Source organism: Suillus subaureus, assembly GCF_016647635.1.
Source record: "Suillus subaureus strain MN1 chromosome Unknown BJ212scaffold_64, whole genome shotgun sequence".
Lineage (NCBI taxonomy): Eukaryota > Fungi > Basidiomycota > Agaricomycetes > Boletales > Suillaceae > Suillus > Suillus subaureus.
In genome coordinates, this window is record NW_024538620.1 from 88,900 (window position 1) to 107,024 (window position 18,125).

Here is an 18,125-nt window from a genome sequence, read left to right on the forward strand (position 1 = left end):
TTGCCGCATGTCGAGTTCTAGCCTAAACCTTCGCGTCCAACGGAACATTTTGCCGTAAATTTCCAGGAGAACTTGCAGGATGGGGTCAACCCTGTGCCTTGCGCGCTGGGATAGACTACGACTCGCTAGCGATTGGACGATGTAGACAGGACAATTTGGTCACAACTGGGCGTCAATCGAGGAAGCGGTACCCTGACGAAGCCTGGACATGCTTTACGTAAATTAATTTGCCCTCCATTATTTGCGGTCTGCCGGTCATGACCTGAGCTGGAAAACGAACCCTTCCAACATGACTTACCCGGATCCCTCAACCATCATCCTGGGAGTGGTCTTGAAGACCCCTATTTCATCGGAGTTGGCATGGACCGAGACTTCTATGTTCAAAGCGGCCGCAAAGCGCTCAGCGCCAATCATCCCGAGTCCCTGAGATAGTCACCTGTTTGACTTGTCTTCTCAAGGGGTTTACTAACTTATAAATCACAAGATTGCCGATTGATAGCGCGTCTCCATGCTACTGCGCGCCGCACAAACAAATGATATACATGCGTATCTGCAACGTGCACCGGCGCCAGACGCTTTAAATACACACCATTCACTCATCCCCTTCATCCCCAGCCCTCGTCATGTCTGATATCAGTCTCATACGACATCCTCAAGGACTCTCAAAGGCTGGAAGTTCCCAAGAAGCGCATCCCCACTCAATGGCGACCTCCCTCATCCCTTTCCCGCGTGTGATCTTCCACGTTATGTGCTTTTGCTTAACGTTTCACTCGAATCTGGATTTCATGTGGGAGATCTTCCGAGAGCCTAATGGTTGGGAAAACTTTCACACTCTATACCTCACTCAAATTAATCAGTTGAGTACCGTTGTGAGTCGTTTTCTTTTCAGCGCTTAAACTTTCTTTATCGTTCTTGATAGCAAGGATTGCTCCTTACGACCTGTCGCAGTCTTTATCTCCACACCGCCCCCTCTGCATCAGATCAACTACGCTGCCGATGGACCGTATACACTCCTATCGGAGTCATTGGTGTTCTCGTTGTTCGGTCTTTTGCTTCAACTCTTCACCTCCGTCGTGGGGCAGAGTTATCAAAAGCAGAAAACTTTCAAAGTGAGTAATGTATAGAACCCCCCAAACTGGTACTGACCCCGAACAGGCTTTAAAGCGAAATCGCTGGCTGTTCCTATGCCATATCATCGTTCTCTCAATTCCGGTTTATCTCTTCGGCATATCTCTGCTGCTACTCATCTTCGGTGCGTTTTTTTCTTCCGCTAGACCGTATTATGCCTGATCAGCACATCTTGAATAGCCATTTCTGTGACAGGCTTCCTGTCCTCTTCGACTTCAGCTCAGATTTTTACCGGAGCAACGTTCTCGGTGCTTTTTACGTGTCTGTTTGTTTCTATCCTACCGTCGCCGTTCTTTTCGCGACTCCATAAGATATTGCATAAGATGTTGCGGAGGACAACAGACTCTGTCGATGATGACGACGATGACGACGACTATGAGTTAGACAAGGAACGTAGTGAGAGGGAGACGGGGAGCCCTGTATGAGGTTTATTTCAAGATGTCTTCTCTGATATACCCGCCCTAATGTTCCGTAAGTTTTTTTCTACAAACTAATGTATCATATTTGAGTACGAGCCCGTGATATTTATTGATACGAAGGAACGCATTCCTAGATCATTCAGGTACAAGAGATACCTTGTGTCATCTAAAGATCAGACTGCTACAACAACTGCTTGTAGTTGTGAAACGTCCCAGCACAAGTTTATACAAGCTTACGGATTAGTCGGTGGAGAGGCAGTGACTGCGACTTCCTTTTCATCAATGGTCAGCGCTTCAGCCAAAAGATCGATGTGCTCGTACGAGCCCCGCTTGTCATTCAACGTTCAATATTCAACGGTGATCATCAACCTTTCTGTATGACAACTGAACACACTGGATCAGCGAATTATGATGTCGTTCAGCGACCATTCCCTATAAGAATGAAAACAGGATTCTCCTGATAGTGATCGTGACATCAATCATGATGCACCCCTGAAAAATTGTTCTTCGAGTGGGCCGACTTACCTTTCGAGAAGGTCAAATGAGGGCATTGTGCGTTCTATGATAGATCGATCATTATGAAAATCACACGAACGTTATACAAACCACAATGACAAGCAACGTTGACGATGTCGTAAGTGTAGCAAACGTATGTTGGAGGCTCTGTGAGATGCGGAAATCGAAACCGCCGGAATATTTGTTTCAGAGCGAGCTGTATGATATCCAGTACTGGTTTGGGCTGTAAGCTGTTGCAACCCTAATGAGATAGAACAAACTTTCCAGAAAGCACAGCAATTGCTCAGCAGGTAGGCTCAGGGCCAATTGCGATGACGCAAAACGGGGGGGTTAATTTTCGACCGACACTGACGTATCATGAGAGTGCTGTATTATAACAATAGTGAGCTCTTGATATATGACTACTAGGGAGATGCTTCGATGAAACTTCTTTCATGCAATGGACTCGAAGAACGTCAGAAGAATGGATGCGTCAGTCAGCGGACCCTAGTTATCACAAACAAATGAGAAATGAAGCTGAGAAACCCAGTGCCCTACTGGAATTCGTGTGGAGATCAGGCTGGACAAAACAGGCTATGCTCCGAAAGCACTGCTCAATGTGAGAACAGAAGATCCGGAGGCCAGGGAGAATCGACAGTATGAATGAATGATGGCATGCAGCCGGGTACGCCTAATTCAAGTGTTGGGGTGGCCGATGGAGAACGTGTGATGCGCATCGTCATCACAAGATGCGGGACAATCGGAGGGCCACCAAGGACCGGTCTCACGGTCTGTGGTAGACCTTCGGAAGTACTGCGGCGGTATTGCACAGCGTCTTTGGTAAAGTTATAATCAACTCAACTCACGTTTTGTTCACATCCAACACAGTTCCGACAACATCCACAATAATGTCCACTCATCCCTCTCCAGACCCATTTAAACGTAGGCTCCTCCTCTTTCTTCTTGACTCTTATATAGAAACCTGACATTCGTTGACAGCCATGACCATGTCGCCATCTTCTAGTGTGCAACACTCACCCCCTGTTGATCTCAGACGTATGACGTCCAATTCGACACTGCTTAACCCCCAAAAAGATTCAACTAGGGAGCACAGACTCTCAACTCATCTTTCTCAGCACTTGAATACAAGGATGGGCTCTCGCTCACCCTCTTCAATTCCTTCATCGCCAACATCTGCGTAAGCCACTCCACTTTCATCAAATACTCACACTTACATTTATTGCTACCACAGCCACTCATCGTCATCCGCAATTTTCGAGCGTGATATTGAGCCCATGCACCCACCATCTCCCCCTTCTCACCCGAATCCCCATCGCATCGCACGCGCAAAAGGCACCGAGCAACTCGAGCACAGTGTACCTTCTGTGCTCGACAGTGCCGCTTCGATTCTCACAGCCTCTTCTCCCATGGAGGAAGATCACATTTCCGTCGTTAGTCCTTCGCGAGATCGTGATCGTCTCACTACTAGCGGTTTTGCTAGCCCAATCGGTAGCTTGAGAAGCAGGAGCCCAAGTCCAACAGGAAGGACGAGCTTGTTACTGAGCATCCCGACTCAGCAGGGGCCCATCACCCCCCTAAATATTTCTGCGTCGGGTGTGGGAGCGGGCAGTCCACAGCGGCTGAGCATCCAGACCAGCCCACTCGCTTTCCCCTCAAAACAGGGTACGAGTAGCAAGGCCTCTTCCCCACCTTCTATCAACACGCCTGCATCTGTATATTACTCGACGCTTTCATCAGTTGAACCGTCACCTACGACCACAACTATGGAGCATCCCCCTACCGTACTCCCTCCTAATGCCATCTCAACACTCTCACCTTCATCAACCTACACATCTTCACCTTATTCGCGTCCCATCACTATCTCCCACCCCCCGTCCCCGACGCACGGCCCCACTAAGCGTCTCTCGTTTATGAGTTACGCTGATCTGCTCGCATCGACACCCGCATCAATGGTTCCGCTGTCATCATTCACCAGTTGTGCAACTCCCGACCCGCCGCCTCACATTCCAGGTGTCGAAGGGTACGCGCTCAACCAGCACGATGCTGCCAGTCTAAGCGGTCGTGATCGCGACAGCATCGCCTTGCTCGATGACGTCGGTGGCGAGTGGGAGCGCGAGGGTCTCGGACGAGGCCTCGAAGAAAGATTGGAGGCCTTGATGATCGTCCCTAGCAGAGCATAAATCTGGAGGCACTGAAGTCAAACAGTCCCGCCTTTTTTTGACTTGCTCGCTGCGAACCCAACATGAAACTAATGATATCTTACGATTTCACGCTGTATTAATCCGTCCTTCGTTCCATGCATATCTTTCGCTATTCCTATTCCTATTCCCGCCCTCGATACCGGCTACCTACTTCCTCATTTTCCACAACGTTGGGTCAATAAAAATATCTATGTAAGATCGTCTTATTTCGTTACTTATGATATGATCAATTTCTTGGATACTGTGACTAAGGGATACTTTATTCTTTTTTGTGCAGATGTTTAGTGTCGGGTATTCGTATGTTGATACGATGCAATGGTTCAGATAATTGTTGTCAAGTTACTTGATATTTCGTTACACGAGTGCCCAATAAGCCAAGGAATGCATTTATTATGTACGATGTGGAGCAGCAACCGAATCTGAGTTATTTTTTTCGTAGAACAAACGACATCACTGAATGCCCAATTGGAGGAGTAATTGATAGCTACTAGAACACCTGCCAGTACCCTTGCAGAACCTCTGAACCCAGCACTAATATTCAAGACTCGTCCGCTTTTTGAGGCCCTTTACTAGTACCACTCGTGACGCGAACAACGCTGATGCATAGGTTCGATAAATGGTGGTAGAATGGTGAACCCAGAATCGACACCAAATGACAAGCGCCAAGGAAAGCAAATGTTATGCTTATATAAAGCTGGACAGTTTTGGAGTGAGATGTGAACCCCGTGAGCACGATGGCTGATGATAAACTGTGTAAGTCGCGATCACGCATTATTACGAGGTGAACAGCCCACCTATGAGCAAAAGCACCACTGATATAGCAAAGATAATGATTGGCACTGCCAAACCCAGGAGGTGCCAGAATATTCTCCAGCGCCTCTCAATTATGATCTGTGATGAGGTCAGCCCTGACTTGCCACATGACAATGGACAATACGTACTTCTGCGGTGCTACGTCTTTGAAAAAGGAATCCAGAGGCAGATACCTTCAGCTGGAACAATAGCCCAAACAACGAAAAGACAAGCGACTCCGCCAAACAGGCGTAAGATGCATGAGACGTGTAGTCGACCTCTGTCACAAGTGGTGGATTTGAGGAGATAAAAACCGCCGCAGTGGTAAGCACAAGTCCTTGCTACGCAAGAACACATTAATGCGACCAATTTGAATGAATGATGCCCATCATCGACTTACCACGATGCTTATTTGATTGAGCTGGGTCAGATATTGATGATGCAGCTCTTCCCAGTTTTTTCCTTCTTTCAAGAGGGCGTGCAACCATTGCAGATCGCTGCGCCAGGTGAATATGAAGCAGCACATTTTGAAGATATACCGCGGAATAAAGGATTCTGGAGCATTCCACTTGGGTGGAAATTTGTTGAAGAAGCTCTCATCTGGGGCAGCAGTACGTAGCCGTGATGGCTGTGAGTGTCCACTGGCAACTTGAATATCCTGACTTGGGCTGAACATAAGTAGCAGTAGGAGGGTAACTGACTTATCTGAGTCAGAAACAATCGCGAGGATATATAAGCCATGTAAAGGGTTTATGCTGCCTCGTGTTGGCTGCACCTGAGTTCTGATGGCGCAACGCTACTTCATTTCAGTCTTGCAGCACCGAAACTTCGAATGCACGTGTAACTTACCTCTGTCACATTGTAAGTACTAGCCTTAGTTCGATTCGGGAACGTAATCGATACGCACCGTACGAGTAAGGTTTGATTCTCGGCCCTGAACGCTACATAAAAAGTCAGAGTGGGATCCCTATCGTCAATTGAGGGGTTGCTGAAGTGCCGACTGGGAGCGCCAGGGCTATTTTCCTAGACAAGAATTTCGGAAGTTACGCGCCAAACTGAACAGAACACGTGAATCTGATCGAGATCATAATGAATGTATACGAGTGAAGGGATGGAAGAAATATACGGCGCAAAGGCACGCTAATGGCATGTACATTCGGGTGCAGTGATAAAATTCTCAAGGGCAGAAAATAAGCGCGCATCTCGTAAAAGAGGCTGAATGAAACGATAGAACCCTTTTGTCTTGTGTTCTCAACATTTGTCACGGCGAATACCCCACCATGCAGCTGCCCCAAAATTTTGAAGTGAGGGCAAAAGCACGACGGACAGTAGGTTAGCATCGACGGTCGCATACGAGTTAGGAGTGATTGTGACATGCACCCAGTGATCATAATGCCTGAAACAATAAAGCTATCATTGCCATCATTGTTGAAGCGAACAATCAAAATCGCACCTGCCACGGGCCAGCCTAAAGAGGCATTAAAGAGAACAGCTAGCATCCAGCGTTTCCCTTTAAGTTCCTGTGTCTCAGGTCCATTTACTATGAATGTGTATTTTCAGGGGGGTTACTCGCAGAGACAAACAACTGCAGGAATAGCCCGAAGACGAGCAACTCAGGCAAACATGCGCATAGAATGTCCGCGGGATAACTCAAGATAGGCAACAGGGCCTGTAAAATAGTGTTAAAGCTCTGTTGTATATATACACACACCATCATACCCAACACGTACGTGCACCACATTGCCAAGCACACAGTTGGCGTACATTAGTGCACAAAACCCCTTCGTTTGGGATCAGGATCTCACCCATCGCTGAGGAAAAGGATATTTAACACGATGAATCGCTGTAAAAATGAAGCATGTTCACAAAATATGCCGATGTAGCTATGTGTCACTGAGACGGCGAGAGGCCACAGGTCACTGTGCGAAATAATTAGAAAGTTCTGTCGAACACTGTACTGTAATATTTGAGACAAGCACTCACAGCAGCTCGTGTAGCGAAACACGCCGCATGCAGCATGGCGCAAGGTTGTGCAAGGTTGGAAACAGTGGCAGCCTGACGATGCAAATTGTCCACATGGTGGGTGGTGTATCCTATATGCCAGGAACGTTAGTCTGATCTAGTTACAATGTCATTGGCGAGTTAGGATTCAGAACCTGCAGCGAATTTTGCAGCCATCGGTTCGCAAACATCCTGCAGAGCCCATTTCGAAGCCGAATAAGCAAGGAGTTCCTGTAGGAATGATTTGTTGGGGGTGGAAGCCAAGTGGAAACGATGAAGATAGCAAGGACGCACCGTGACTGGTGTATGACGAGTGATTGGTATCGATATAATACAAATACCTTGGGAGATTGTCCCACGTAAGTGCCGTCAGGGTATGAATGAAACGCGTCAGAAATCTGCATACGTCAAAGTGTATACTACAACATCTCCAACATCCTAATAACTGTGATATTATCAACAGAAGCCACGTCCTTGCCCCGTGCGATGTCACTGTGATCCGACGCGATTATCTCTCCCCATAACGCTGTTGCGCTACCAGCAGAATTGTGCCAAAAGGCTGTCCAAGGCGAACGATCGTCATGGACTCTCGTAAGTCCAAACCAACGGGCTTGTGATTTTGAAAAACTTGATCTTTCGTTGGACGTGATTAAAGGATGTCTGTGAGAGGAAGGACAATGTCAGTCGGGCTGCGGTCGAATTTGGCCGTGCGTATAGAACCATCAGGAGCGATGACGACCTTTCCACTGCTGGGTGATCCAGAAGGCGCATTTACATCGAATGGGTTTGTTGCGGGAGCCCAAGCCCCTTGTCGAAACGAACGGGAAGGGAAAATTATGGATGCAAAATCTGGTGCTAGCGTAGACAAATATGGGCTATGGAAAGCCTGCCAAAGAAGTACGAATCGTTGTCAAGCAGGCAAACAACCACACACCAGTGACGTGAATTACTCACCGCTCGAAACAAGCTTGTAATATCCCATCGGTAGCGGAGCCTCCACGAAGACATAGCGCTTAACGATTGTCCGGGTATCATGGTGGAGAGGTGTCTGGTTGCCTCGTCGACTTGCAAACTAGCGGACGCATATTATTTCGAGTACGCACACGAAGACTATGGAGAATCAAGCTGCGAGGAAATGGCAGTGATGTGAAATAGCTGTGACACGTGACTACCCTTGTTGCAAATACATTTGCAGGATGTCATTTTGTCCGGATGCATTGCGCTTGGGAGTGCATCAACAAAAAGACCAAAACCGTGCATACCATGTAACATTCTGTAACAACCAGTACAAGGCAAGTACAAGGTGTGCAATTGCTGCCATTCCTACAAACACGTGACAGACTTTGTGTTAGGCTTGCAAGTAACGATGCACGGCCGAGCATGCAGCGAGGTGTTATACATACTTTTACCGGCCTTGTTATATTTGTATCACTCGGTAGACCCTTGTTTGGGTGATGGTCAATACATGCTACTACAACTGTTGGGACATTTTGTGCTTCCCGGTGGTCCCTTGTATGGGTAATGAATTTATTGCATTATCATTTGATCACAATAATGGGCACATCAAATTGCACTACAGTGGCCACTAGAGTACACTCGGCTATAGGCTACAACCAACAAGCACAGAAACTAAAGTGTGAATGTAAGTCGAGATCTATAAAGTAGGATGCGACGGGTGGGAATCGTCTCGCCAGCTCGCGTGGCTTTCGCATAGATACGCTTAGATACGCTTAGATGCGCTTAGGAACGCTTAAGAACGCTTAGCTCGCTTAAACCTCATTTTGGGAATCTCGCGTGGCTTTCCCGCGTGGCCCGGTCACGGGTTTTCGAGCTCCGACTTGATACTGTTGCCCGTTCGAGTGCAGCACATGTCAATAAATAATTGATGAAAAATTGAATGAGAGAACAGGGGAATGGGGGAACGGACCAAAAGTGCTCGCTCCGCTCACACCTTTGGCCCTTTCCCCCATTCCCCTGTTCTCTCATTCAATTTTTCATCAATTATTTATTGCACATGCTAGGATGCAGCCAAGGCCAGGAAGCCAAAAAGGAGCGCGAAGCGCTCCGTTTGCTTCCTGTGCCGAAGGCACAACGGGTGTGAAGCTAGTACATATATACGATGGGCAAGTACTGAACATAAAAGGGTGACAAAGCGTTGGTGCGTGAGAGGTGAAGTGGCAGACTGGAGGACGAACAACAGAATAAGACGGCAATGTGAGAAGACGTGAGAGAATGCAAGATGGGTGCAACATTGTGCAAAAAGGCGGAGTACGGTTTCGGATGATGCGGGAAGATATATAACGCTACTCAAAGTTAGAAAACAAGGAGAAATGAGAAAACTTACACAAAAGGTAGCAGCGTGCGCACGAAGCATGATATATAAAAAGGAAGAGACGGAAGAAAATATGCACCATGGATGGCGTGAGGTGGAGTCGAGTGCAGGAAATGCAAGCGGGTAAATGTATGCAGAAGGCAGGAAAACAAACTTGGTAAGAGAAAGAGGAAAACTCACTAAAACGACTCAAGAGGGTGTGAGAGGTCACAGTAAGCTGAGTAGGGGTGGCAGAATGCAAGAGGCAGTAACTGCAGGGTGTAGGCGGTCACAGTAGGGTATGGTAGGCAGCGCAACATTGGTGGGTGGAGAGAGTACTTAAGATGCAAGTAGTAGGAGTTTCTCAGTATTACTATCAATATTAAGAGGAAAAGAAAGCATGGGACTTGCAAAGGCGGCAGCAGGCAGAGGAACACCTTTAGCTAGGACATACCTTCAGAAGGGTTGATTGAAGAGGTGTGGTACTTATGTGACGAACTTGAAAGAGCCGGACGGATCTTCGGAACTTGACTTGGCGAAAATTCTAAAATTCATGTACGTACCTGCAGTCGGCCGAGTTCGTGGTCCGGGGTCCTAATATCCTTGGCGAGAGGCGAACCACGCACCTCCACACTCGCACTGACAATCTATACGCACCAGCTAGTATAGGCTATACTGGCATTTAGTGCACTGCCAGTGAGGTTTATATATCCACTTGTACATACATACATCTACCATCTCCTACATACCTCTGCACTCCTGTTGATCACTGTGCAAACTTCGCACATGCCGTGTACAAGTTTACATTTGGTACCTATCGGCCACCAATTTGCATATATGCTACGATCTCATGCATAGCCTTGCACTTCTGTTCAGCTACTTTACAAGCTTGGCACACTTCGTGTACAAGCTTTACATATCACACACATCTGTTAGTACTTGGATACTGCTGCAATCTCATGCATTTCTTTTACCTTTCTGTTCGGAGTTTGTAAACCGTACAAGGTAGTAACTGGCCTTACACGCCAGATGCTCTTTTGTTGATGTGCGTTCCAGGTTGCTTGATTTCATTTTTGATGGTCTGGTGTGAGTAGTGCTCGCAGCACATCTATCCTATCCTATCTTTCGATACTTCCTTAAGCTTCAACTTTGATATCATTGTCTCCTCTGGCGCCCTTCATCTTTATATATATTGGATTTCGATGTACTTGTATGTCTTTGCGGCCCCGATTTTTCTATCTACTTCATCTGATCAGTTCTTTTGATATCTTTCTTTTCCGTTTGACGTATTTCTTTCTTTGAAGTGCCTTTTTTTGCTCGACGTTCGGGGCCCCGTAGGTTGCTTATTTTTCTCAATCTTCTCTTGCTGTCGCCCTTTTCAAAACTGACCTGGTTTTGGTACTTTGTTTGTGAGTTTTTTTCTGTTCGCCCTGTTCGCATCCATCCCACATTCTGACCACCCTCCTATCTCCTCTGCCTATCTCGTTCCCGTTCATCCCTTCGCTCCTGACCTGTCTTTTTAGTTTTCCAATCGTCGAAGGTATGTCTTGCATGTCTCTCACCATGTATCTGCTGATGATCCACATTTCATTCTTTATTTCTTAGGACGCCTACAAACTCGCTCGTTCGTCATTGTGCGCGATAATGCACGCTCCTTCGTTCTCCGCTTTAGGCGACCGCTGTCACTCTCGCTCGTGCCATAGAACACGCTGTTCACACACCCTATTTTTCCGTTTCTGATCTCATCAATATCGGTCTTTGCGTCTCCTTGGGACAGTTTTTCACAGATGGAGGAAATTCTTCCTACAACGAACGGCAGATTTCTCGCCGAGTCTCCCTCTCCCAACCGGCTATTCGCCCGTCAAGCTCGTCGATGAGCTTGATCTTCTATTCACCAGTGCATCTATCCCATTCCGTCATTACTTGTGAACCACAAACTGGATCATTACACATTCATTTACTTCGCATCCAAGCGTGTATCATCACCGCCTTTTAGTCATCGCTTTCGTTCCTACTGCCTCCGTTCCTGTCTAAACCATTTGATCGTTCTTTCTTTGTACAACAACCCCATCCTCTTTTGTACAACCGCCCCTTTCTTTTCTTTTTTGTACCTCCTACTTTCTTTGTACGACTGCCCTTGTCGCTACACACGTCGATCGTGTTTTATGACAGGGAATTGGATACGACGCATGTATGCACTTTTGGTCGCATCTGTACTAATCAGCGTGTACATGAATTAGAAGAAGGGTTTTTCTCGTAAGTAGAGCGGATTTCAAACAAGGTCAAAAAACTTTGCTAATCTTGAAAGAAATGTCTGTTATAATACAAGGGCAACTTGCCAATTGGGCGCTGTTCAAGGCCGTGTTAGAACAATGAATTGATTGAATAGTTCGATCTTCGGCGTTCAAACATTTCGCGTGAGTCACTGCTTTGTGATTTTATTAACAGTTTCCACTTTGGTCTTATCGATGTATCCCTAGATGCACATTCCCTTTCTACGTGAATTCATGCTGAAACTCTTTGATCAATCAGATATCCCTCAAATTTCACTTCGGCAATGTAAGTGCTGGATTACCAAGCACGAATACGATCGTTGTACTACGTCCACCAAGTTCCCCCGCTCGCTCACACCCATCCTCTAATAGTATGACTCTGTCACTATAACATACGGGGTACACAGCTCTAAAGTTTTAATAGAAGGAGACCTAAATGACTCGGAAAGTAGCCTGATTGCCTAGTACCATGTTAGGGTTTCGGGCTGTAACATTATTGATCATGACATCAAGCAAGCAATGATCTAGCCTAGTACTGATGCATCTGATGCAACATTTCAGTATTCAGTCGTCGAGGGGCCTCCTTCAATCGAAATTCCATCATCTTTGCTGGTTCAATTTCCCGTAGGTTGTGTTACTTTTTTTCCACCAAGACTGAAGTTGCATTTATAGGTTCTATATTATTTTTGACTGTGCCCGCGATGAGATTGACAGCGCTTTCAGTCATTGCAATCCTCGGCATATCAAGCAGTTTCGGATTATAGTGCATGGAGCCTCTCGTACTTGGCAGGTACTACCTGGTTAATATCGCCGCAAGGCTGTGTAGTATCGGTTTGGGGGCTTAAAATAACCAGGGCAATTTCAATTTACTAATTAATACTTACTATCGACTTAGTGCCTATCAAACATCGTACTTAAGTAATGCTCGCAGATGTATCGCTCCATTCAGAACTTGGCCCCGGGCAGGTACTACAAGGCGCATAGATAATATCCTAACATGTCTTCCTTACTATCGGTCTCAGACATAACGAAGTTGCAGACGGTCAAGGTGAGTAAATGGAGCTTGCATCTGATAAACTCGAGATCAACAGTATGTCCGATTTAGTACGTCAATTGTGAGTGTCCGCGGATCGTCCGAAAACTGAACGGCAGCATTGACTGTTGTTTTCAGTGGGCAGTCTTGCAATCCTCGTGAGTATCAAACGCATTTCTTGTATTTCTACCTCAAATCCCTTTCGACGTTACAGGTATTTGATTATTGCATCACGTTTTCCGAAGAGGTCGAGGAAATATCTGTCTGTTCGCAAGTGTTGTTCTGACCACTCCTCACAGGTGCGATGGACCTGGTTCAAGCCATGGGATATACCCCGTATCATGTTCATCATTTCCCGATATTTGCCTTTCGCAGGTGCCGGAATGACTGCATATGGCGAGTGACCCATTCTGATTCTTCTTATTTTGTGTGTTGCTGATGGGCATATCTTAGACGCAATACGTGTCAGTAATCAGGTAAGCTTGGAGGGTGAATAATTTTCACGCTAAGCTGATTGCATGGGGGAAGTGTGCCTCTACTGTGGAAGGATATAGTGAGTCTACCTGCCAAACGGTTCATTTTTCAAAATTCATGCAAGTTAAACCATGTGAATTTCAGTCATTCACGTCATATGTATCGTTGCTGCGGAATGTGCGCGTTCTACATGCATGTTAAGAGCCCAGTGGAACTCACTTGCTTGGTAGCCTTGCTGGTTATTCGAACCTGGGCATTCTGGCGAAAGAGTAAAAGGTTGCTGATCGGGTTATTGGTTTATATCGTGGTGCGTGTTTTGCAGAGCGGAAATGACAGCGTAGATTTTTATTATTGCATAGTTGTCAGTTGCCGGCGCTATTGCTGCAGACCTCATTCCTACAATGCTGATTCCAGGAGGTGAGTTCATTAGTGTTCACGAACGAAAATCGTTCTAATATGACTGTTAGAGGAGCCTCCCCTAGGAACCTGTTACTTCGAGAGCACACGCAATGCTGCGATCGTATACATGTTCTTGGCGGTGTTCGACAGCGGTTAGTGATTATCCAAAACTATCCATTGGCCTTCTTACCCACAACAACATGGCAGTGATGCTGATCCTTACTGTATATAAGTGGTTTCACGACTACAAAGACTTTCAGAGCGAAATTATAGTAACCCTATACCACGATGGCATATTTTACATGTTGTGCATCCTCGGTGCGTGGAAATAGTCGGCTCTCGAGATGACATCGAGTAACGCGTTTAAGGAAGCCGTCACACTCGCCAATGTTATCTGTGAAGGTGCACTTCCAGTACGCATCTGGTCTATCAAATCCTACGACTCGCTAACTTTCTGTTTTCTGCAGAGCGCCTATAGCAATCTGTTTGACACGTACGTCACTGGCTGCATTCTAACTGCTAGTTGATCTTGAATCCACTGCACTAGGCTACAGGTGGTCAGTCACAGCGTCCTGGCATCACGAATTCTATTCCGCCTTCGACAAAGCAACGAAAGTGTCCACGAACCGTCCATGTCAGTAACGACGTTAGACACTCAGATAAACTATTTACGACCTTCGTCAATGTTGATGAGTGGGACGGGTACTACCAGTGAAGTTTGAAGGAATGTAGGTGTATGCAGAACCAAAATGAGAAGCTTCCACTCTTATCTAATGTACAACTCAATTGTGATATTGTAGGCCAATGATACTGCGAGACCTGAGGGGCTGAACGAAATGGTGATTCTTTCCCTTGTTTCCTCCGAGCCTAGTTGTGGTGTCAATTCTTCTCATGGGACATCAGGATAACTCTGCATCACGTGCCTGAGCTCTACTTCCGGTAACCTCGTCTTGAAGTCAACAGCGTATGGCCTGTCATTTGACATCACCCCGGTCATGAAACCCAAGTCATCCAGCAGCTTTTCAGGATCCGGAATGAGCCGCAAAGGCCAAAGAATAAGGGGCGAGTAATAGTTATGGATGCCGATCTGTACTTGTGATCAGGTTAGATGTGGGACGGACGGACGAACCGAACTTTCGAGTTCCCTGGTTCCCTCACTGCGGTCACCGGTGGCGGTATTGACATTGATATTACGTAAGAGTTCTACAGCACAATCCTAATCTACAGGTCTCGCTTCAACTTGAAACTCCCTTGTCTTTAACTACCCGCCACGCACGTATTTTTGTCATTGCCAGAATGTTCGTACTTGCACTCGATGAGTCTGTGCATTCAAGCAACCAACGTCACGTAGGGACGAGTCAGCCACGGTTGATTTCTTTGCCGTGCTGGGGAACGAACTTTACCTCATTTCAGTATCTGCAAACAGTAGAATTGCGGATATCTTCGAATACCTCAAGTCCCGATATCCCGAAACTCATCCAGTCCTGAAGAGGATCTCGTACAAGCGATGCAAGTTCTACAAATTCCAGAACCCTGTAATAATTTCCGACGACGACTTGGATGACACCGATGCCGTCCAACAATGTCTGGATGAGCATAATTGGACAGAAGTGTCGCCGAATAAATCTTTGAAAGCACTGGGATCAGAACTAAGAAACGATCATGTCTACTTGGTGATCAAACCTCCGCAACTTGAAGGTACGCCGTTGCTGTATCTGCTGACAATTGACATTCTCATCCTCTGCTCCAGATGATACAGATCCGGCCATTGAGAATGTGCGTAAGCAAGACGAAGAGCTTTTTCGTCACTTGCAGGTCACCGTATCAAAGCTGCAGTCATGGACAACGCAAGACATTGGATATTACTTGGACGGTGGTACCTGGCTTATTAATAGCCAAGAACGACCAGATTCAATCGCTGAGATAGAGGATCGACTGGATCGAGCGCGTATATATGCTGTACCAAACACCGACCCGCCGTCTCATGCGGACCCCATCCGAGGCTGTTATCAGCCTCAAACCCGTCAACCACTCTGATCGCATCCAGTAGACTGAACCCCCTCCCAGATGCGACGAGGGACCTGGAAAATGCCTCCAGTTACCAGGCACTTTTTGATAACATATTTAGGCCCACTTTGTTCGCGCCCATTGAGGACAGCTCCGTCAATGTGAAGGACACCCGAGAGTTCGCAGCCTTCTTCAGTGTCCTCCGGTCTTATCACCAAGACTCCACTTTTCTTGAGAACGGCTCCTCCTCCCAGAAGGCTAGCATTTTCACTGTGCATTTTATATCACCACCCTTTTTTTCTTGTCATAGTGAACATTTTAAATATAAGGAGTAAGTGGGATCAACTCGTTACAGTCCAACTAGCCATCGTGGATTTTTCAGGCAGACTCCTTGGGGATTTCCCATTTTCCTGAATACTCGGGATAATCACAACTCCTGGTGCAAGTTCTGCCCAACCAACGATTGCATGGTTTTGTCTACTTCGTTTTTGTGCCCTTTCATGATCTGTGAAGTGGTTTCACAGAAGAACGAGTCTGATCGATGCCGCATGCTAGTTCAAGGCATCGCTCTTGCGTGCGTAGGACAATACTTCATGTCAAGCGGAGAGAAATTCTTCGTTGTGGCAATTTATCTCCGTGCGAATTTGACTGTTGAAAGATATATCATTGCCCAGCCTGGTGAGGATAGAAAGGTCTGTCGCTCTGTCTGTCGTCGCTTTTTGTTTCTTATGCAGAGGCCAGGTATTCATTGCCCAGAAAGACTTTGACCTTAGAAAGGCCGAAGAGGCAGTCGCATTCCTTCGTGAGATGTACAACCTCGCGGAGGAGCTCGACGATCTAGCAGGCAAACTTGATCCAAAGAACGAGAAACGCCTTAGCAACATCAAGGATGCCGCTCTCAAGGTGATTTCTCTCACGTCACAGGCTCAGCACAACAAAACACCTAGAACGACACTGGCCTCAGTCCCCGAAGAACATCGTGAAGCCAGTGGCACTCAGGATGATCTCGGCGTCTTTGATGCTGATGACATTCAATATATTTTGAAAGAGGTGGATTACAACATCTCGTTCATTGTGTTTGGGGTGTGTACCACCGCAATTTGTAATATGATAGCACCGACAATACATCTTACAGCATCCGTTCCTAGCCTTGGCGTCAAATATCAAGGATGATTCTCAACAAGGATATCTGAAATTCGTGAAAGAGGGGCAAAGGGAGATCAAGATCTTGCGATACTTGAATCTCCTTCAAACTACACCATCTCGCCAGTCCAAATCTGGCCGGTGCAAGGGGGTAACGTCATATCAATGCCTATGGCTGGCAGCCACCTTACAAGCCTATACAACCCCAGCGCGCACCTATGGCCTGTTGCAAAGCAGCTGTTCGAAGCTGTTGACTTCATGCATCAGCATGGCGTGGCGCACCTGGATCTGAAGCCTCCAAATATCCTCCTTCCCACTGACGGCGGCCGCCTGTCTATCATCGACTTCAACAGATCCGTGCGCGTCAAAGGCACTGAACACATGTTCCGCGGCGTCGTTGGAACCACCGGATATCTTGCGCCTGAAGTTGCGGCTGGTCAAGGCCTCTATAGCGCAATCCGTGCAGATTTGTGGTCCTGTGGAAAGGCATTGGAGGAGCTGTGTTCCCTTTGTAGATCATCCAGGGATCGCAACGCGCTACTCGAAATAGCTCGAGAGCTCATGAGTGAAGACCCGAAACAGCGACCGGTGATGTCAGGTGTCTTGAAGAGGCTGGCGTGTTACAAGGTCGATGCCAATACAGGACCAGGTTACTTCAGGTAACGTGCTCCATTCTTGGCGTGTATGCCGCACTGTATGCGAGCCTATCTGTTTAATTGTTCTGGGCAGTTTTTCCTCTGTCGTACCACCGGAAGTGCACGCTTGAGCTTGACCCGCTTGTATACTACGTTTACCCCCAATTCTAGGCAGGAGCAGAAGATAATTCGACGAACAGCTCGATGGCCCAAGTATCCTGCATACCAGTTATATCCTTGTGTAGAAATAGGAATGTCGATCATACCGCAATAGCAGCCCGATGTACCTATACCTTTCCTCTGTCAGATGTTCTTAGAACATCATGTCAACCTGCTGCTCGAAACTTTCTGGGAGCAGGCCCATCTGAGTCTTCCTCCTCCTCGTAGACAATGGATTTCTACTCCACCGCTCGAGCGCCCACCGTCAATGAGCGCTTGGCAGTCTCCTGTTTGCACGCACCGTGCGCTTATCTCCCCGTCCGCACTCTACTCTTTCTAACGCGCGTCCAGACTTCGATTGCAAAATTTCCCCTCCTGTTCTATCATGACTTCTGCCTGCTCTTTCACGGCATTGTTGGTATCCAAAACGCTATTCCTTACGCTTTGGAGCCAAATTTAAACATGCCTTCCCATCGATTGAACCTCAAAGTAAATGTTGTATGCGTCATTCGACGAAACATGTCGGTCGAAAACGGATTGGTCCGAAATGCACGAGTGCGCATCACTGCTCTTCATCGAAAATTTATTGAGGTCCAAATTCCTCATACCGGAGAGACACATTGCCTACCTTGCA

At 46.9% G+C, this 18,125-nt stretch overlaps 7 protein-coding genes across 7 annotated transcripts; 5 read left to right on the top strand and 2 right to left on the bottom strand.

The window, feature by feature from the left end:
• The first annotated feature begins 392 nt into the window (after positions 1-392).
• Positions 393-1,637, top strand: BJ212DRAFT_1395420 (uncharacterized protein). Its single transcript, XM_041337176.1, has 4 exons — positions 393-869; positions 924-1,109; positions 1,156-1,252; positions 1,309-1,637. Exons 1-4 carry the CDS (start codon positions 624-626, stop codon positions 1,551-1,553), a joined length of 774 nt encoding a protein of 257 aa, XP_041186681.1. The 5' UTR covers positions 393-623; the 3' UTR covers positions 1,554-1,637.
• A 1,412-nt stretch (positions 1,638-3,049) lies between these two features.
• On the top strand, positions 3,050-4,243 carry BJ212DRAFT_1449865 (uncharacterized protein; the record flags this gene model as incomplete). Its single annotated transcript, XM_041338764.1, has 2 exons — positions 3,050-3,240; positions 3,295-4,243. 2 exons carry the CDS (start codon positions 3,050-3,052, stop codon positions 4,241-4,243), a joined length of 1,140 nt encoding a protein of 379 aa, XP_041186682.1.
• A 606-nt stretch (positions 4,244-4,849) lies between these two features.
• BJ212DRAFT_1395428 (uncharacterized protein) lies at positions 4,850-5,635 on the bottom strand (the record flags this gene model as incomplete). Its single annotated transcript, XM_041337177.1, has 4 exons — positions 5,457-5,635; positions 5,206-5,397; positions 5,059-5,155; positions 4,850-5,002 (listed from the first exon to the last, which is right to left on the bottom strand). Coding segments are annotated over exons 1-2 (308 nt in total), but the record flags the coding sequence as incomplete, so codon positions are not given.
• Positions 5,636-6,398: 763 nt separating this feature from the next.
• Positions 6,399-7,637, bottom strand: BJ212DRAFT_1395437 (uncharacterized protein). Its single transcript, XM_041337178.1, has 6 exons — positions 7,213-7,637; positions 7,040-7,149; positions 6,923-6,975; positions 6,776-6,867; positions 6,510-6,725; positions 6,399-6,452 (listed from the first exon to the last, which is right to left on the bottom strand). Exons 1-5 carry the CDS (start codon positions 7,459-7,461, stop codon positions 6,597-6,599), a joined length of 633 nt encoding a protein of 210 aa, XP_041186684.1. The 5' UTR covers positions 7,462-7,637; the 3' UTR covers positions 6,399-6,452; positions 6,510-6,596.
• A 4,545-nt stretch (positions 7,638-12,182) lies between these two features.
• BJ212DRAFT_952442 (uncharacterized protein) lies at positions 12,183-14,441 on the top strand. The gene is made up of 15 exons (XM_041344433.1): positions 12,183-12,689; positions 12,747-12,756; positions 12,813-12,832; positions 12,889-12,921; positions 12,974-13,070; positions 13,128-13,150; positions 13,203-13,227; positions 13,293-13,325; positions 13,379-13,455; positions 13,508-13,565; positions 13,616-13,699; positions 13,755-13,865; positions 13,920-13,960; positions 14,015-14,040; positions 14,095-14,441. Exons 1-15 carry the CDS (start codon positions 12,639-12,641, stop codon positions 14,267-14,269), a joined length of 864 nt encoding a protein of 287 aa, XP_041186685.1. The 5' UTR covers positions 12,183-12,638; the 3' UTR covers positions 14,270-14,441.
• Positions 14,442-14,766: 325 nt separating this feature from the next.
• On the top strand, positions 14,767-15,803 carry BJ212DRAFT_952647 (uncharacterized protein). Its single transcript, XM_041344434.1, has 3 exons — positions 14,767-14,845; positions 14,899-15,245; positions 15,298-15,803. Coding segments are annotated over exons 1-3 (636 nt in total). The 5' UTR covers positions 14,767-14,843; the 3' UTR covers positions 15,585-15,803.
• Positions 15,804-16,928: 1,125 nt separating this feature from the next.
• Positions 16,929-17,192, top strand: BJ212DRAFT_1238019 (kinase-like domain-containing protein; the record flags this gene model as incomplete). Its single annotated transcript, XM_041329559.1, has 1 exon — positions 16,929-17,192. A coding segment is annotated over one exon (264 nt), but the record flags the coding sequence as incomplete, so codon positions are not given.
• Positions 17,193-18,125: the final 933 nt, after the last annotated feature.